Source organism: Lagenorhynchus albirostris, chromosome 5 (assembly GCF_949774975.1).
Source record: "Lagenorhynchus albirostris chromosome 5, mLagAlb1.1, whole genome shotgun sequence".
In the NCBI taxonomy this organism is placed as follows: Eukaryota; Metazoa; Chordata; class Mammalia; order Artiodactyla; family Delphinidae; genus Lagenorhynchus; species Lagenorhynchus albirostris.
In genome coordinates, this window is record NC_083099.1 from 58202196 (window position 1) to 58217608 (window position 15413).

The 15413-nt window shown below is 36.0% G+C and overlaps 1 protein-coding gene across 1 annotated transcript in view; it reads left to right on the top strand.

Moving 5' to 3' along the window:
* Positions 1-9028, top strand: part of PIK3CA (phosphatidylinositol-4,5-bisphosphate 3-kinase catalytic subunit alpha) — a 115780-nt gene extending 106752 nt beyond the window's left edge. Inside the window, exon 21 of the mRNA XM_060150031.1 lies at positions 566-9028. Coding sequence (XP_060006014.1) covers positions 566-836 — 271 coding nt within the window. The 3' untranslated portion in view covers positions 837-9028. The remainder of the gene's footprint in view (positions 1-565) is intronic.
* Positions 9029-15413: the final 6385 nt, after the last annotated feature.

Consider the following 15413-nt stretch of genomic DNA (forward strand, 5'->3'; position numbering starts at 1 on the left):
TGTTCACTGCCGTTTAAAAATTGGATTCCACCTTCTCTTTATTAACAAATCATGTATAGTGCTTCAAACAACACTTTTTAGTCATACAATCTGAGGAATTCAGTCAACCATCAATACCATGTTTATTCATAATTTTTCTTGACCACCATATGGGGTATCATTAGTCTATCTTAAACCTTAAAGTACTTTTAAAAACCTTTTATAAAATTCTCTTTTATCTATAACTCAGTCCTGGCCCTAACCTAACCTAATCCCTAGAGGCTTTAGTATGGACATACTTTAGTTCATACACTTAATAAATCCTTATTAAATTGCTAATGTGCCAGGCATTCTTTTAGGGGCTGATGATAGAGCAGTAAACAAAGTGCTTATGGACTCACAGAGTTCACATTCTGGTGTCAGGTAAAGGGAACAGAAAGTGTTGGTAAGAGGAGTAGGGAGAAGAATGCTGTATTTTATAGTTTTGTCCAAGAAGGCCTCTCTAACTTTGTGACATTTGAGCAGAGACCCGAAGGTATTAACACGTTTTACTCCATACTAACCAAACTGTTCTTATTACTTGTAGGTTTCAGGAGATGTGTTACAAGGCTTATCTAGCTATTCGGCAGCATGCCAATCTCTTCATAAATCTTTTCTCAATGATGCTTGGCTCTGGAATGCCAGAACTACAGTCTTTTGATGATATTGCATACATTCGAAAGACCCTAGCTTTAGATAAAACTGAGCAGGAGGCTTTGGAATATTTCATGAAACAAATGAATGATGCACATCATGGTGGCTGGACAACAAAAATGGATTGGATCTTCCACACAATTAAGCAGCATGCTTTGAACTGAAATGATTAAGAAACTGAAAGCTCAGTATCTGGATTCTATACTGCACTGTTAATAACTGTCAACAGGCAAAGACTGATTGCATAGGAATTGCACAATCCATGAACAGCATTAGAATTTACAACAGGAACAGAAATAAAATACTATATAATTTAAATAATGTAAACGCAAACAGGGTTCGATAGCACTAAAATAGTTCATTTCAAAATTAAGCTTTAGAATAATGCGCAATTTCATGTTATGCCTTAAGTCCAAAAAAGGTAAACTTTAAAGATTGTTTGTATCTTTTTTTAAAAAACAAAACAAAACAAAAAAAAACCCAAAATATATAGAAATGATGGAGAAGGAAAAAGAATGATGTTCTTTTTTTGTCTTGCAAATGTTTTATGTTTTGAAATGTGGACACAACAAAATCTATTATTGCATTAGGTCCAAGTAAACTGGAGTTTGATGTTAAATTACACTAAGATTGGAAAATAATGAAAATTTTTATTTTTCCATTGCTGTTCAATTTATAGTTTGAAGTGGGTTTTTGACTCCTTGTTTGATGAAGAAAAATGCTTGGGGTGTAAGGGACTCTTGAGATTTCATCAGAGACTTTTCCTTTTTAATAAATCAAACCTTTTGATGATTTGGGGTCTTATCTGCAAAGTTTGGGAAGCAGTCACAAATGAGACCTGTTATAAGGTGGTGTTTTGGGGTTTTTTTTCTGGACAGTATTTACAAGAATCTGATTCTTATTTCCCAGGGAAATTCTGGGCTCCCACAAAGTAAATAATCATCATAGAGAAAGAACGAGCAGGAATAATTCTTGCTCCAGAATTGTACAGTATTCACCTTAGATTTTTTTTTCTCCTTTTGCAATGAATTGAATACATTTTTCATGCATGTTTTCCAGAAAATAGAAGTGAGTATTAATGTTATTAAAAAGATTATTTTTTTTATTAAAGGCTATTTATATTATAGAAACTATCATTAATATATATTCTTTATTTACATGATCTGTCCCATAGTCATGCATTGTTTTGCACCCCAAATTTTTTTATTGTTTGTAGCAGCATGGTCAGCGTTTCTCTTGATCTGTGGGTGAGGCTCAGGCACTATCCCATTTATACCAATGACTGGTGTATAACTACTTAAGGAAAACAGATGAAAGTTCCTCCTCTTTCCTTTTATTTTCTTGTTTTCACTTGAATCCCCCATCTTCCATCCTCTTTTATAGTTGAGAATGCCTCAACCATATGAAATTAGTTACCAAAATTAACACAATTTAGACTATCTTCCTGATTGCTTAACCCCTCTACCAAGGTATGTTCATGAATAATACTTTATAATAGGGGGAATAGAAACCATGAACTTTTTACCTTTTTAGCCTATTTATTCAGTATCTCCATAATAAAATTAGGGCCTTAAACCATTTTAAGATCATGTCCCATTTCCGAGTTGTCAGGACTCACTCTCCAACTTTATTAAATTGCATTTGAGCACAGGATACATTCTTAAACATTTTGAAAAACATTAACCCAAGATGTAGGGGCTAAGGCTAGTTATCACTCTACAATCTGATATTTTACTCAGTATTTCAAATGAATGATTAATGCCCTAGGACATAGCTTTAGCAAATGTCCAGGTGCCACACCAGAAAAAGTGCAATAATTTACTGACAGTTTTCTAGACTAGGCATATTATTGGAGTACAACTTTATGAAGACTGCACATTTTATACAGCATCACTTAAAAAATATTCATTTATGAAATCAGTTACCTATAGTAGAAGTCTTGAATAGTGAACGGGACTCTAATACAAATACTCTTAATATTTGACTATTTTAGAACCCTTAAAGGGCATAATTACTGGAGATTTAGGTACCTCACTAAAGCATGTACATAATATTGCCAGCAAGAAAAATAAATTTGGGAACTTATTTAGGGAACTTACTTCCCTAAACTGTCTTAGAATAGTTAAGAAGAATTTAAACTTTGTCTTAAGCAGGAGACCAGATAGATTCTTTTGCAGATACAGATTTCATAACATTAAAATTTCATGATTAACAATTAGTGTCTTTTAGATTTATTCAGTTAATACATACTAACATCCCAGTATTTTCTATATCAGGGATTAATTACAGGAAAACTCAGTGAAATGGTACAAATCTGAAGCTTTGATGGTGGAATCTGAAGTTTTTAACAGAGAACTGTGTTTTACTGAGTGCCAAAAAAGCTTTGAGCTTCCTTGCACAAAGTTTATACAATTTTTGCATTTTTCACATCAGTCCAGATAGTTCCCCTTCCCCGAGGACCTCTCCACCATTAAAATACAAGCCACATAACTTTTATCATTTACGTTTATTTTTAAGTTATTACAACCAAATTAATTCCGTTTGAAGAAATGTAGACAAATTCTATAAAGAATATACATTAAATGAACTAGCTAAATGCAAAGTACATTTCAAACAAATCCAAGCAGAGTTTATGTAAACAACCTTAAAAATAAGGGAAAATGGATAGGTAGTACTCAGAAGGCAAGGAACCAGAAATTGAATTAAATGCTACATGGGGTGACTAGGATATGTTTCAAGTCAGTGATAATATAGCTACTTCCAGGTACTTGAGTATCAGAGATCAATTCCAGTTGGTCAGTTTCTATGGCTGACCATCCTTGTCATTGAATGTGGTATAACTGAGTATTGGCTCAACAATTTCATTTGGTCACTTGAGCAATATTTCCTTCAATGACTATTTTGGAGAAAAGAAGAAAATCAGGTTTAAAGAAAATAAAACTAATTTAAACACATTCTAGCAAGAAATAATCAACTATTTGAAAATCATGCTTTAACTTTATCATTCTCAGCTATATAAAATCATTTATTTTGAAGATTTTTAGAATGCTGTTAATTTAAAATGTTACTCATGTTGTGGAATTTGGTTTTTTAAAAAGATGTTTCTAATTGGGTTTTTTAAAGAAGAATGGAATTTGGTCACTATTTTACGATAGAACCTAAGCTTTTTGTGGTTCTTAGTGTCCTCTGTAAAACTTAGTGTCAAAGTAATCAACTTTGAGGTTTTTCCCTTCTAATCTGCTTTATATTACAAGCCCTTTAGGAAATGGGAACCTGGTGAATATACAATGAATTGTAAAATATTTTAATGTGTAACTTTTTCAACTGTGAAACTATGACTATTGGTTTTTTGAAGAAAACAGCTGCTGATAAAGTATTTTGTGTAAAGTGTAGTTCTTATTAATCAGGAAAATAATCAATTACTTGATTAGAATGTATATACCCTCTTGGATTTTATTTTAAATGGATTGGTGATTTTCAAATAGGTAAAACACAGTCCATCTGTATTTTTTTTCCATCAAAAATCTAGTGATTTGGCATTTATTAAAAAAATTATGAGCAGCCTATTTTAAAGGCACCATGGAAATTTCACAGTACATAAACTTGGGTTTCTTAATGATTTGTAAATCCATTTAATTCATATCATGACCAGTAGCTCATGCTTGCCAATTTTTGAAGAAATTTAATTTCCAGCATTATTTTAAAATCAGCAAGTTAACTTTTTCTGAATGTTATAAGTTCCTTTTGTTTCTGTATCTGCACAAACTGCAGACCTGGGCTGGACCCACACATTCAAAATCCACCTTAAAAATTGATTTTGATGTCCAAGACATCACTAAAATACTTCAGTTTAAAGACCATATGTGGTGTTATGGATTGTGGTGCTTCTACCATTCAAAAACAACTTTCATACTTCAGATGTTTTTGAGAAGAGGGGAATGTGGAGGGAGGAGTTGCTTGAATGAATTACATCCTTCATATCCATCCTGCTCAGATCGGGCACTAAGAGATGGCTGCAAGTTGTGAGAGTATATTGTGCGTACATGAGGGAATTAACTCTTCATCAAGGATGGGATTGTGAAGGCTGAACTATATAATTTAGCACTGATAGAATCCTCAGACAATATCAATAATTCTTGGTGACAGAGAATAATACAGCTGGGCTGTTTTTTAAAATATAAAGACAAACCATTTTTATTTTTTAATTATTACATTAAAAATTGTAAATGTATCTTATGTGCCATGGCCTGGGAAGCCTTTTTTCTTTTCTCTTCAAAGTTATTTTCACTTTCTGAAAAGAATATAGTGTTTAGCTTACGATAACTATGGTCCTGATAAAATTGGATGGGTAACTCTACCTCAGAAGGTTAATAAGGAAAAAAAATAGATGAGTCAATAATTCAGTACTTCCGGCTCTGATATGACAGAAATTTGCAGGGCACTGTATTTTAAATTTATAAAGTCAGAGTTGGCATGCCTTGTTTTTAATGGCATTGGAGACATTAAGAAAAAATTTGTGTTAAAATTTAATCTTTGCTCCAATCATTAGGAAAAGGCAGTAGTGCCAGGAGGTTCATGGTACTGGCTTCTTGAATTCGGCATTTGAAATTAGTTTTGTTTTCTTTATTATTAGTGAAATTGGTGTGTGTATATTTGCAGACATTTCTATTTGTATACACAGTGCTTGCTAGCCCTAGTCAAGAGGCCTCCTTTATAAAAGGTGTAAACATCAAGGTTCTAAAATTCAGAAGAGTTTAAAATTGATTAGGAGTTTCCCAAGTTGGGATGTTAGTTTTTAAACAAGCTTATTTCCTTCAAGTACTCCATTGAGTAAGGTTTTGCACTTTTTATCAATGCAGCGCCATTCCTTTTGCTTGGTTTTAGATATGTTCATATTTCAGCCATGCTAGGTAGCATAAAGTGATAGTTACGAGCCATAAGAAAATCTTAACGACTTAATTTTTACACAACTACATTTAAGAGTTTTAGCAGGGAAGAAAAAAGTAAAATCAGTCCACTGTACATATTAGTGTAGTTTGGTAGCTGATTTTCACTACCAACAGTAGACTCCAGTCCTCATGTTGGTAAGTATGGGGAGGGTAATGCATTTTGTAAGCATTAAATTAAGTTTATGAATCTATCTAAAACATTATTTAATCTCTCACTACAATAATTTTGTGGTTATGCTAAGAGCCATGTATACTTTTAGGTGATTCTTTTGTTAATCCTAGGATAGCAAGGAGGCAGAAAACCTTCACTGTTTTATTATTTTCTCAGAATGTCTTTAATAAGGCTAAACTCCTTAATTCTAGTATAAATTTCCAAATGTGGTCACTATCCACTGATTTCATAAGAAAAATCCTCTTATCAGATTTATGTTCCTAAGAGTACTGGACAGCTTGGCCTTCATCTGATTTGTAGAAATGTTTTTGGCTATGGAACCAGTTTCTAATGCAGTTAATGGTTTCAGTGTGACTCAGTCCTCAGACTTTATTGGATTGAATAAAATCTAAAGGAATGTATGCTTTTAGAACGTAACATCTTGGGAATGTGGCACTACCAAAATTAGAGTACTGATACATCAACTGTTGACTTTGGAAGCTTCAAAAAGGAGTTCCCGTCACCCTCTTTAGCCCGATTTATTGTAGCAAATCTATTTCACTATATTTTGTCATTCAATGAGTTGGAGTCCTGTGGTATACTGCATTAGTTAGGAGGAAAATGTTTTTAAATGTTCTTTTAATGATGGCCCAAAAAGTATTTGACACAGCAAGTGCATGTGTTATTGTACTGAGAATATAGAATAATACAGTGTCACTAAATTTAAGACCTCTCCCCAGTCTTGCTGTTCCTGGCAAGAAGTTTGGCCTGTGACTGCACTTACTGTTTATGCTCATCAGAAACTGTCAATGTCTGCTTTACTTTAACTTTGCAGTCTGTAACGTCACGCTGTTTATTAAAAAAAACTATTACTTTGACTTGTGTCCAAACAATCCTTAGTGTACTATATGTTAAACAAAAAACTGTGATAATTATATTTTGCCATTTCTTTTTAATACTTAACAGCACACCAGTGTTGCTAATAATCAAAATTTAGCTGAATTTGAGTTCTTGTCAATAATGACTAAGTATAGTTGACTAAAAACCTGAAACTATTATGCCTTAAAAGCCAATTTTTCTGTCCCAGTAAAGTGATGAATATTAGAGAAATACCTGTTTAAATATTAACTTCCTTTAAGCATGAAGAATTATGTGCTTGTATTTTAAGCAGAAATATATGTGTACACATACATGTATGAATGTGTTTGTATGTGTGGACAGACTTTTTCCCAAGTCAGTTGATGACTAGAACCTAAAAGTGAAGTTCAGCTAGAAGCAAACTGGTTTTGCATTCAGCTATCATAAACCTTGCAAAAGGTAAGTCTGGGCTTTTCTTGGACCAGTAATTCACATGGGCATTGATATTTAGTACTTCTAAGCAATTCACAGCAAATAATTGCTAAAATTTTGTTTATTTTCCAAATGGTTAGAGTGACTTTGAGTTAACATTGTTGTAAACTGACTTTGTTCTTCAAGCATAATGTCTCTCTTTCCTGAGATGGACCAAGTAGCCACTAAATAAATGGAAAATTGTAGTATTTGAAACACTTTAGGTTTCACACTTTCATGCACTTCAGGTTTCAGACTGTTTTGAATTTGTTAGAAGAAAAATCCAAAGAACTGCATATTGTTAGATGGGTGTCAAACTTACTAAGAAATGGAATAGATATGTGCCCTTAATTTAAGAAATCTAGAGAATCTCAATTTGCAGAATGATTTAAAGTGTGTATGCATACATATATTTTATTATGGGGAAGTCTTTGGCATACAAAATAACTTATTACGACCTTTTAAACATCATGTTCTGGACCTTAAATGCATATAATATTTAGCCAAGAGAAGGTGGGGAGGAATCCTTTCCTGCAGCTCCCTACCCCAGCCCCTATACCCAGCTGTCCAACAAAAGGTATCAAGACCGCTTGAATTTATTTTTAATAAGAATTGTGTATACTTAAGGTTTACAATATGATGATTTGATATACATAGTGAAATGATTGCTACAGTCAAGCCAATTAACGTATCATCTCCTCACATAGTTACCTTTTGTGTGTGTGCGTGATGAGAGCACCTAAACTATTCTCTTAGCAAATTTCCAGTATTCAATATAGTATTATTAACTATAGTCATCATGCTGTACATTAGATCTCGAGATTTATTCATCTTATAACAAAGTTTGTACCCTTTAACCAACATCTCCCCAATTTCCCCCACCTCCTCACCCCTGGTAACCAGCATTCTGCTCTCTGCTTTCTATGTATTTGACTTTTTTAGATTCTACATATAAGTGAAATGCAGTTTTTTCTTTTCTGTGTCTGAATTATTTTACTTAGCACAATGCCCTCCAGGTTCATCCATGTTGTTGCAAATGGCAGGATCTCCTTTTTTTAAGGCTGAAAAATATTCCATTGCATGTATTTATACACACACACACACATATATACATATATATATATATCACAATTTATTCATCTGTTGATGGACACTTAGGTTGTTTCCATATCTTGGCTCTTGTGAATAGAGCTGCAGTGAACATGGGAATGCAGATATTTCTTGGAGATCCTGATTTCATTTCCTTTGGGTATATACCCAGAAGAGGGATAAGGCTGACTGAAAACTGAAACTTAGCAAAAGTTTTGTTATCTACTAACAAACATTTTTGAGCACCTCTGCTACGTACCAGAAACTAAGCTAGGTGTTCTACATACTCTTCCTTGTTTCTTCTCTAAAAATAAGCTCATGAAAGAAGAGATCATCCCCATTTTATAGATAAGAGTGGCTCAAACAGTTCAGCTGAATTGCCCAAGGATACATATCTGAAAAGTTGTAATTATGGCCTACAAATTCAAAAAAATTGTACTCTGAGATACATGTTCTCGCCACTATTCCACACTAGAAAGAGGAGAAAACACCAAAATTGTTCACTGCTGGTGAAGTCAATAGTGCTCTATTATTCATTTTATTTAATGATGTGTGACTTGCACTTATTTGCTAAGAAGAATTAAATTGGCTTAGAGTCAAAGTTTCTGTTTTGATTACATCTACGTATAAAAGTTGTTTCAAAAGTCATTCTTTCTATTGTCCATGATGTACAACTTTTTAGTAAAATTGTAAAGATACTTTGAGGAACACTGGTTTCAAAACGAACTCTGTTTTCAACTCATATTCACCTTAACCTGGAAAGCACTTGTTCGGAGAGTCTTGTGACAGTATTTAATAACCATGGTTGATTCATTAAAGTACGGACAACTGTTGACTATCCATGTGGGACTTTTCTATGATGCGGATTCCCTGAGATGAATGTTAAATTCCATCCAGTACAGCTTCTCCCTACTTCATAACACATTTCTAGCTATCTCTCACTCCCTCCAGAATGTGCACAAAGAACAAAATGCGCTTACGGAAAGCATAATTAGAAAAACTTGTCGCTCAAAGAAAAGTCACATGGTACACGGCAAGGTTAAGTACAAATAAGGCTAAGCTTAGTGAACTTCCTAGGCAGCGGCTTTCCTCCTTTCTCATGGATGGTGAGGTAAAACAGTAGGTCCACATTTTCTGAAATTATCAGATTATTATCTTCTATAGTGAATGAACTGCTCTTCACTAAGACTTGAGAAATGTTTTAATGTGAACTATGTTGCATAGAACTAGACTGGCTGTTCAGTGCTCAATAGCTTAGAAACCCTCCTCATTTATTTCCACAATGACAAGTTCTAGCTAGAGCTGATATTAGATGAAGCACAATGACTGTGAGCTCATTTTGCCCTGTGGAAACAAAAAATGCTTCCCGGCTGATGTGGAGAGATTTGGAGTAAAAAAAAGATGGTGAATTTATATGTATTTATAGAATAAATAAATACCTAATGAGACTTTTTTTTTTTTTTTTTTTTTTTTGTGGTACGCGGGCCTCTCACTGCTGTGGCCTCTCCCGCCACGGAGCACAGGCTCCGGACGCGCAGGCCCAGCGGCCATGGCTCACGGACCCAGCCGCTTCGCGGCACGTAGGATCCTCCCGGACTGGGGCACGAACCCGCGTCCCCTGCATCGGCAGGCGGACTCCCAACCACTGCGCCACCAGGGAAGCCCCTAATGAGACTTTTTAATGAGATTTTTCTTTCCCACATGAAATGTCATACCTTGCTTCTACGCAGTTTGCAAGCAGGCATAATTAGGTCCTCAAGTGCAGAAATTGCACGTATCTGAAGGCCCGGACTTTGGCCACCATCTTAAGATTTCTCTGCTCCTTCCTTTGCTCCTCCCAACACTCCACAGTTTAAATTGATGCTGTGCCATGTAAGGAACTTTGCACTTACCTCGTCTCTGAGTGCAGTGCTATATTTTTCACATAAGAGGGACAGGTATTGTGTTAATCTCACCATGCCAACTTATCAGGGCGCCATCTATCAGTCATGAAGGCCAAAATAAACAGTGGAAGATAACCATTTGGTCATATTTTTTATGAGAATGACATCTTCGGATCGGCTGTCTGGAGTGTGGAAGCATGAAAAGGGGGTCCCATTTTGTGATCAAAGAATTCCTTTATGTTCAGAGCACTGTCGAGCAAATCATTTCTATCGCAGTAGCACTTAGGTGTATAGAAGCACTAGGAATATGGAGGAGGAAGAAAGGTGAGGGCACTGTCTCTGAAAACAAGCACTTAAACAAAAGCTTTAATTCTGAAATCGCTTCAGACTGAAGCTATGAGGAGTTTTAATCTCAGAAGGTGATGAAACCTATTACATAGCTCATGGGGAAGGGTTGCCAGGAGGGCAAACAGTGAAATGGCCATTTCTGAGCGCTAAACAGGATGTGGGAATAAAGACATTGAGGTTTATCGCCATATCCACCAAGCACTCACGACACTGTGCCAAGGGCCACAAAACTGTTTGAGACCTTAAAGATTACTGCATCCAAAACAGAAAACCAAACTCATCAGATTGAAATTAGTGCTTAAGTAAACACAACAAAGTGTAAAATGTCAACTAATCTCATACAGCTCAACTTTTATAGTTATGTGAAAATGTACCCTTTAAATCATATGAACCTGTTCAGTATCCTTTAAAGGATAATCTTTAAATTTCTTTGATAAGAAAAATTACTTGTTTGATTTAAGGTGGACTGTAAGTACATTTTAACGTTTTCGATATGATGGGAAATGGGACCTCCAAAAATAAGACTGCCCAAAATAAGAATGATGAATAATTCTGTTCATTGGCCCAGTCTTTAAATTCCAGACACCAATATGACCTCTCTTTTCTATATACCCCATTTTTCCTCCAAGAATGCTTTTAGGTTCATTTATCCTGATTGGGTCATTGTCACAATGTTCACTGGAAGAAAACAGATTTATCTAGAGATGGCTACTGCACCTTGCTAGGGACAGTCTGCCATGGAAAAGTTGCTGTAATTAGAACTGTTTCATTACATGAACTTTACACTACCTTGGAATTTATCTGGACAGCCTCTTCATTATAATGTAGGAGCACTTTCTGACCTGAATGGGTGAGCTTCACAAACACCTGCAGACACAGGTACTTGCCCTGACATTGGCAGTCCACACCACAGGTGAAAGACAGTCCATCCAGTCGTCCAAGATGTGCGTGTGGATGATAGTGCAGTTAGATTCTTCTCTCTTGAGTGCTTCAATTTGGAAAAAAATAAATGATTTTCACCCCTAGAAAATTTAGTCCTATATTTCTAATGTGGTAACCCAAGGCATCTATTTCAGAGCAATGTAGGATGATTACAGAAGGCATCTAATGATTTGGGAGCATGGAGAAGCTTGCAATGGGACAAACAGCAGCAAAGTGCCAAGTTCCATCTCAATTATGACCCTCCTTGCATATTTCTCACTATAGATCAATGGTTTTCAAACTTCAGAATCACCTGAGTGGGTTTCTTAGAATGAAGAATTTGTTAAAACGTGGGTTCTATGACTTCACTCCTAGGGATTCGGGTTCAGTTGATCCAAGTTGAGGCCCATGAATCTGTATATTTAATAGTATTTAAGTTGCAGGTATTTGGAGAACCACACTTTGTGCAATATTATCCTAAATACCGTAACCACAAAGATTCACACTCAGAAATCTCTCTCCTGCCTCATCATCTCAAGATGCACCCACTGGCTTGTCCTGGTGAAAATGTGCCTTTGGAAGAAGTCCAACCACAGGGCTCTTAGACAACATAGCCTCCGAAAGTTGTGGTAACAAGGTACAGTTCCACTCTACTTCCAAAGAGGCAAATGCAAATCATATGAGGAATCTCTCATTAGAAAACTTGCCATGTTTTTACTATTAGTAATTTCCTTAAGGTCAAGAACTATATCCTATTCGTCTTTATGTTCCTCAAAGCATAAAGCACAATGCCTCTCACACAGTAGAAGCTCAATACGTGTTGTACTGAATTAAATTTTAAACATTCCTTGAGAATTTACACATGCACTGCATATACAGAATGTCACAGGTGCAGTGAGACGGGGCAGACAAAATTCCTGCCCATGAAGACTTTGCGGTGGTGTTGAAGAGAAAGGACACTTGTGTATAAAATAATTAGAGAACAGGTCCAAGATAAAGTAAACGAGAGTGAGAGGAAAGGCTCCGATTGAATGCACAGGTCCACCTCCTCATGTATCCTCACACTCACATCTAGGTGAGTCTTTGTGTTTACTTCCCTGCGCCTTAAACACAAGAAGTTAGATTAGCAAATTCTAAAGCCAGAATGTTTGAAAAGCCTTGTTTAGCTAGGTTCAGACTGCACTCTCATTAAGATCTTGGACTGTATGTAATCATTTTTCTTTATTAACATAACAAACTGAGACACACTGCATTTTAATATGATCTCAAGGCCCAGGGCATAAAAAAAAAATCACTAGATATGGCCTTAGAGGAATAAAATACTGGGCAAGTGAAAATGCAAAAATGGAAAATAAGGTTCCTTCACAGGTTTAGCACTGGCCTGATTTTCACAAAATTAATTTCTCTACTTATTTAGACCAGGCATCTTTAAGTATTTAGAGTTGTCTGCCTTTCTCTGTTAGAACTTAAAACTCTCTAAATCCTAACCAAGTGCCAAACAGAGTTTGATTTGAACCTTCCTTGAGGATTTCAGGAAGCTCAAATATAGAGAGTGGGATATTCTTTCCTATGTACAAGGGCCAGGCCAGAGGCTTTCAGGTAGAACCAGGAATGTATTTAAGGCTGAAACATTCAGCATGTTCTTTCAATAGTATTGTGTGTCTATTTGTCTACAAATAGACAAATTCCATCGTTTGATTGAGAAATGAGGGTATAAGGGAGTGGGGATAGGTATGAGCTACCCAAGCCTCTCAACTGTTATGAAGCAAAACCTTCATCTTTTATGAAGCAAAACTATTCTCTGGTGGCACAAGATCACAAGGCAAGAGAGATGAGAACTCACCACTCTTAAACATTCCCTTAATTACTTCCAGCAAACTATTTCCAGAAATGCTTAGAAAAGTAAGTTTTAAATATGAGTAACAGTTTGGTACTAGCTTACAGAAGGTAACTTTAAACCATCTCCCAAATATATCACATTAAAAAAAAAAATCTGACCTGCACACACATGCACACACTCACACATTTATTGAACTTATGTAGATGTTGTAATGCAGATATAGATATATAGATGGAAAACGGAGTAACAGGAAAAGGAAGGTAGAAAGCTAGAATGAAGGCAAGAGTAAGGTACAAACATGTAGCCTCCAGACCATAAGATCCCCTATAGTTATAAAAGCTGGGCCACAAATTTGTCTCTGAGCTTCCTAGCAGCCAAAGCAATGAAGGAAACACAACTAGATAAAAGATTCCTGGTGTCCACTGAATAAAAGCAAACTGGTTGATCAGGAGCAGAACAGATTCTCCTGCTGCTAATATCAGAGAGACAATTCCCCTGGAATCCTTCCAATGGTGGCACTGTGTGCTATAGTGGAGGATAACCTCCATATTATTGCCCTAACAATGGTAACTCAGGAGTGGTGGGAGATGAATCTGATATCAGAATAACAAAAGCAGGCCATACAGTTCCTTTTCTATGACCTTTTTCTTCACTGAACTCCTAGGCCTCCCTCTTCCCCTACCCCCTGGGCCTTCTGTTGCTCTTCGGCTAGCCAAAGGGGAGGTATACCTTGCTTACCCCCTACCCAGTGCCACCCTCCTCCAAAGTACCCCATGTCGTGTGAGCCTGTCTCCAAAATTAAACAGCTCCTCTACAACCCTAATCAACACTCCCATCCTCCTCACTGCAGCAAACTTCAGTTAAGTATCAGGAGGCAAAGAGTCTTATATCAGAATGAATAGGCAGATTCTTTACTGGCTATATGACCTTGGGTATTCTACTTGGCCTTTCTGAGCCTCAGCTTTCCCATTCATAAAATGAAAGTTAAGTAATAAAATAATACTTCCATCATGGACTTGCTATAGGTTTAAATAGGATAAAATATAATATATATTTGACATATATATTTAATAAATTGTAACTTATTACATGTATTTACTAAGGAAACTACTTAAAAGGAAGAAAACTAATATTTATTGAGCAACTACTATGTGCCAGGTAGCTATTAGCAAACTCAAAAAACTCAGACTCAAAAAACTTTTGTTATGCTCATGCAAAAGCTCATGCTCATCCCCTTCCCTGGGATATCTACATGTTAAAGAAAGACTTTACTACCTACAGAAATATCTAATATGTGGACCATTGTTGAAAGAATTTTGAGATTGGAGGAGGGGAGCGGCAAAGGAGTATCTTCCACTTTCTTACCACCTCTTCCTCCACACCCAGTTGCCTCCCAGCACTGAGAGAGGAACAGGGATTCTGGAGAAACCAAAGCCAGCCTCCCCTCCCCTCCTCTACCACTGTGCTTGCACCTGATTTGAACTGGAAATTCTAGGTCTCCTCTCTCTGTTTCTTACCTGAGCATGAAGGGCTTTAGGATGGTTATTCCAAGCAAGAAGAACATTAGGACAGAGAAGCCTATCATTGCAAACCCTAGCAGCATGGCTCAGTCCTCTGCAGCACTGGATGGCAGCTTCCTGTGCACATCTGGCGGTTCTCTGTCATTGTAGTCTATGTTTCTCTTCCTCCCCAAGGTAGAAAAGGCTGTCCTTTGTGGGAAGAGGGAAGGAGATATTTCAGTAAGCTCATAAAGAACTGGGAACAGTGGTGATTATTCTGTGGAATATAGAAATATTGAATCACTATGTTGTACACCTACCTGGAACTAGCATAGTGTTGTAGGTCAATTATACTTCAATTTAAAAATTAAACAAATAAACTATTTGTTTTTAAAAGCCTAAGTTTAAATTCTAACATTTCTAGAAGAAAACGTAAAACAAATCCTTTATGATCTTGGTGTAGGCAAATATTTCTTAGATACAACACACAAGCACAATCTGAAAGAAAACAAACTGGTAAATTGGACTTCATCAAAATTTTAAATTTCTGCTCTTCAAAAGACACTGTTAAAAGAATGAAAATCAAGCCCAGACTGGAAGAAAATACTGGGAAATCATTTATCTGATAAAGGACTTGAATCCAGAACACATAAAGAACTCTCAAACTCAGTAATGCCACACAATCCAGTTAACGATTTCAACAGCCACTTCAAAGAAGTTATATAAAGAGCA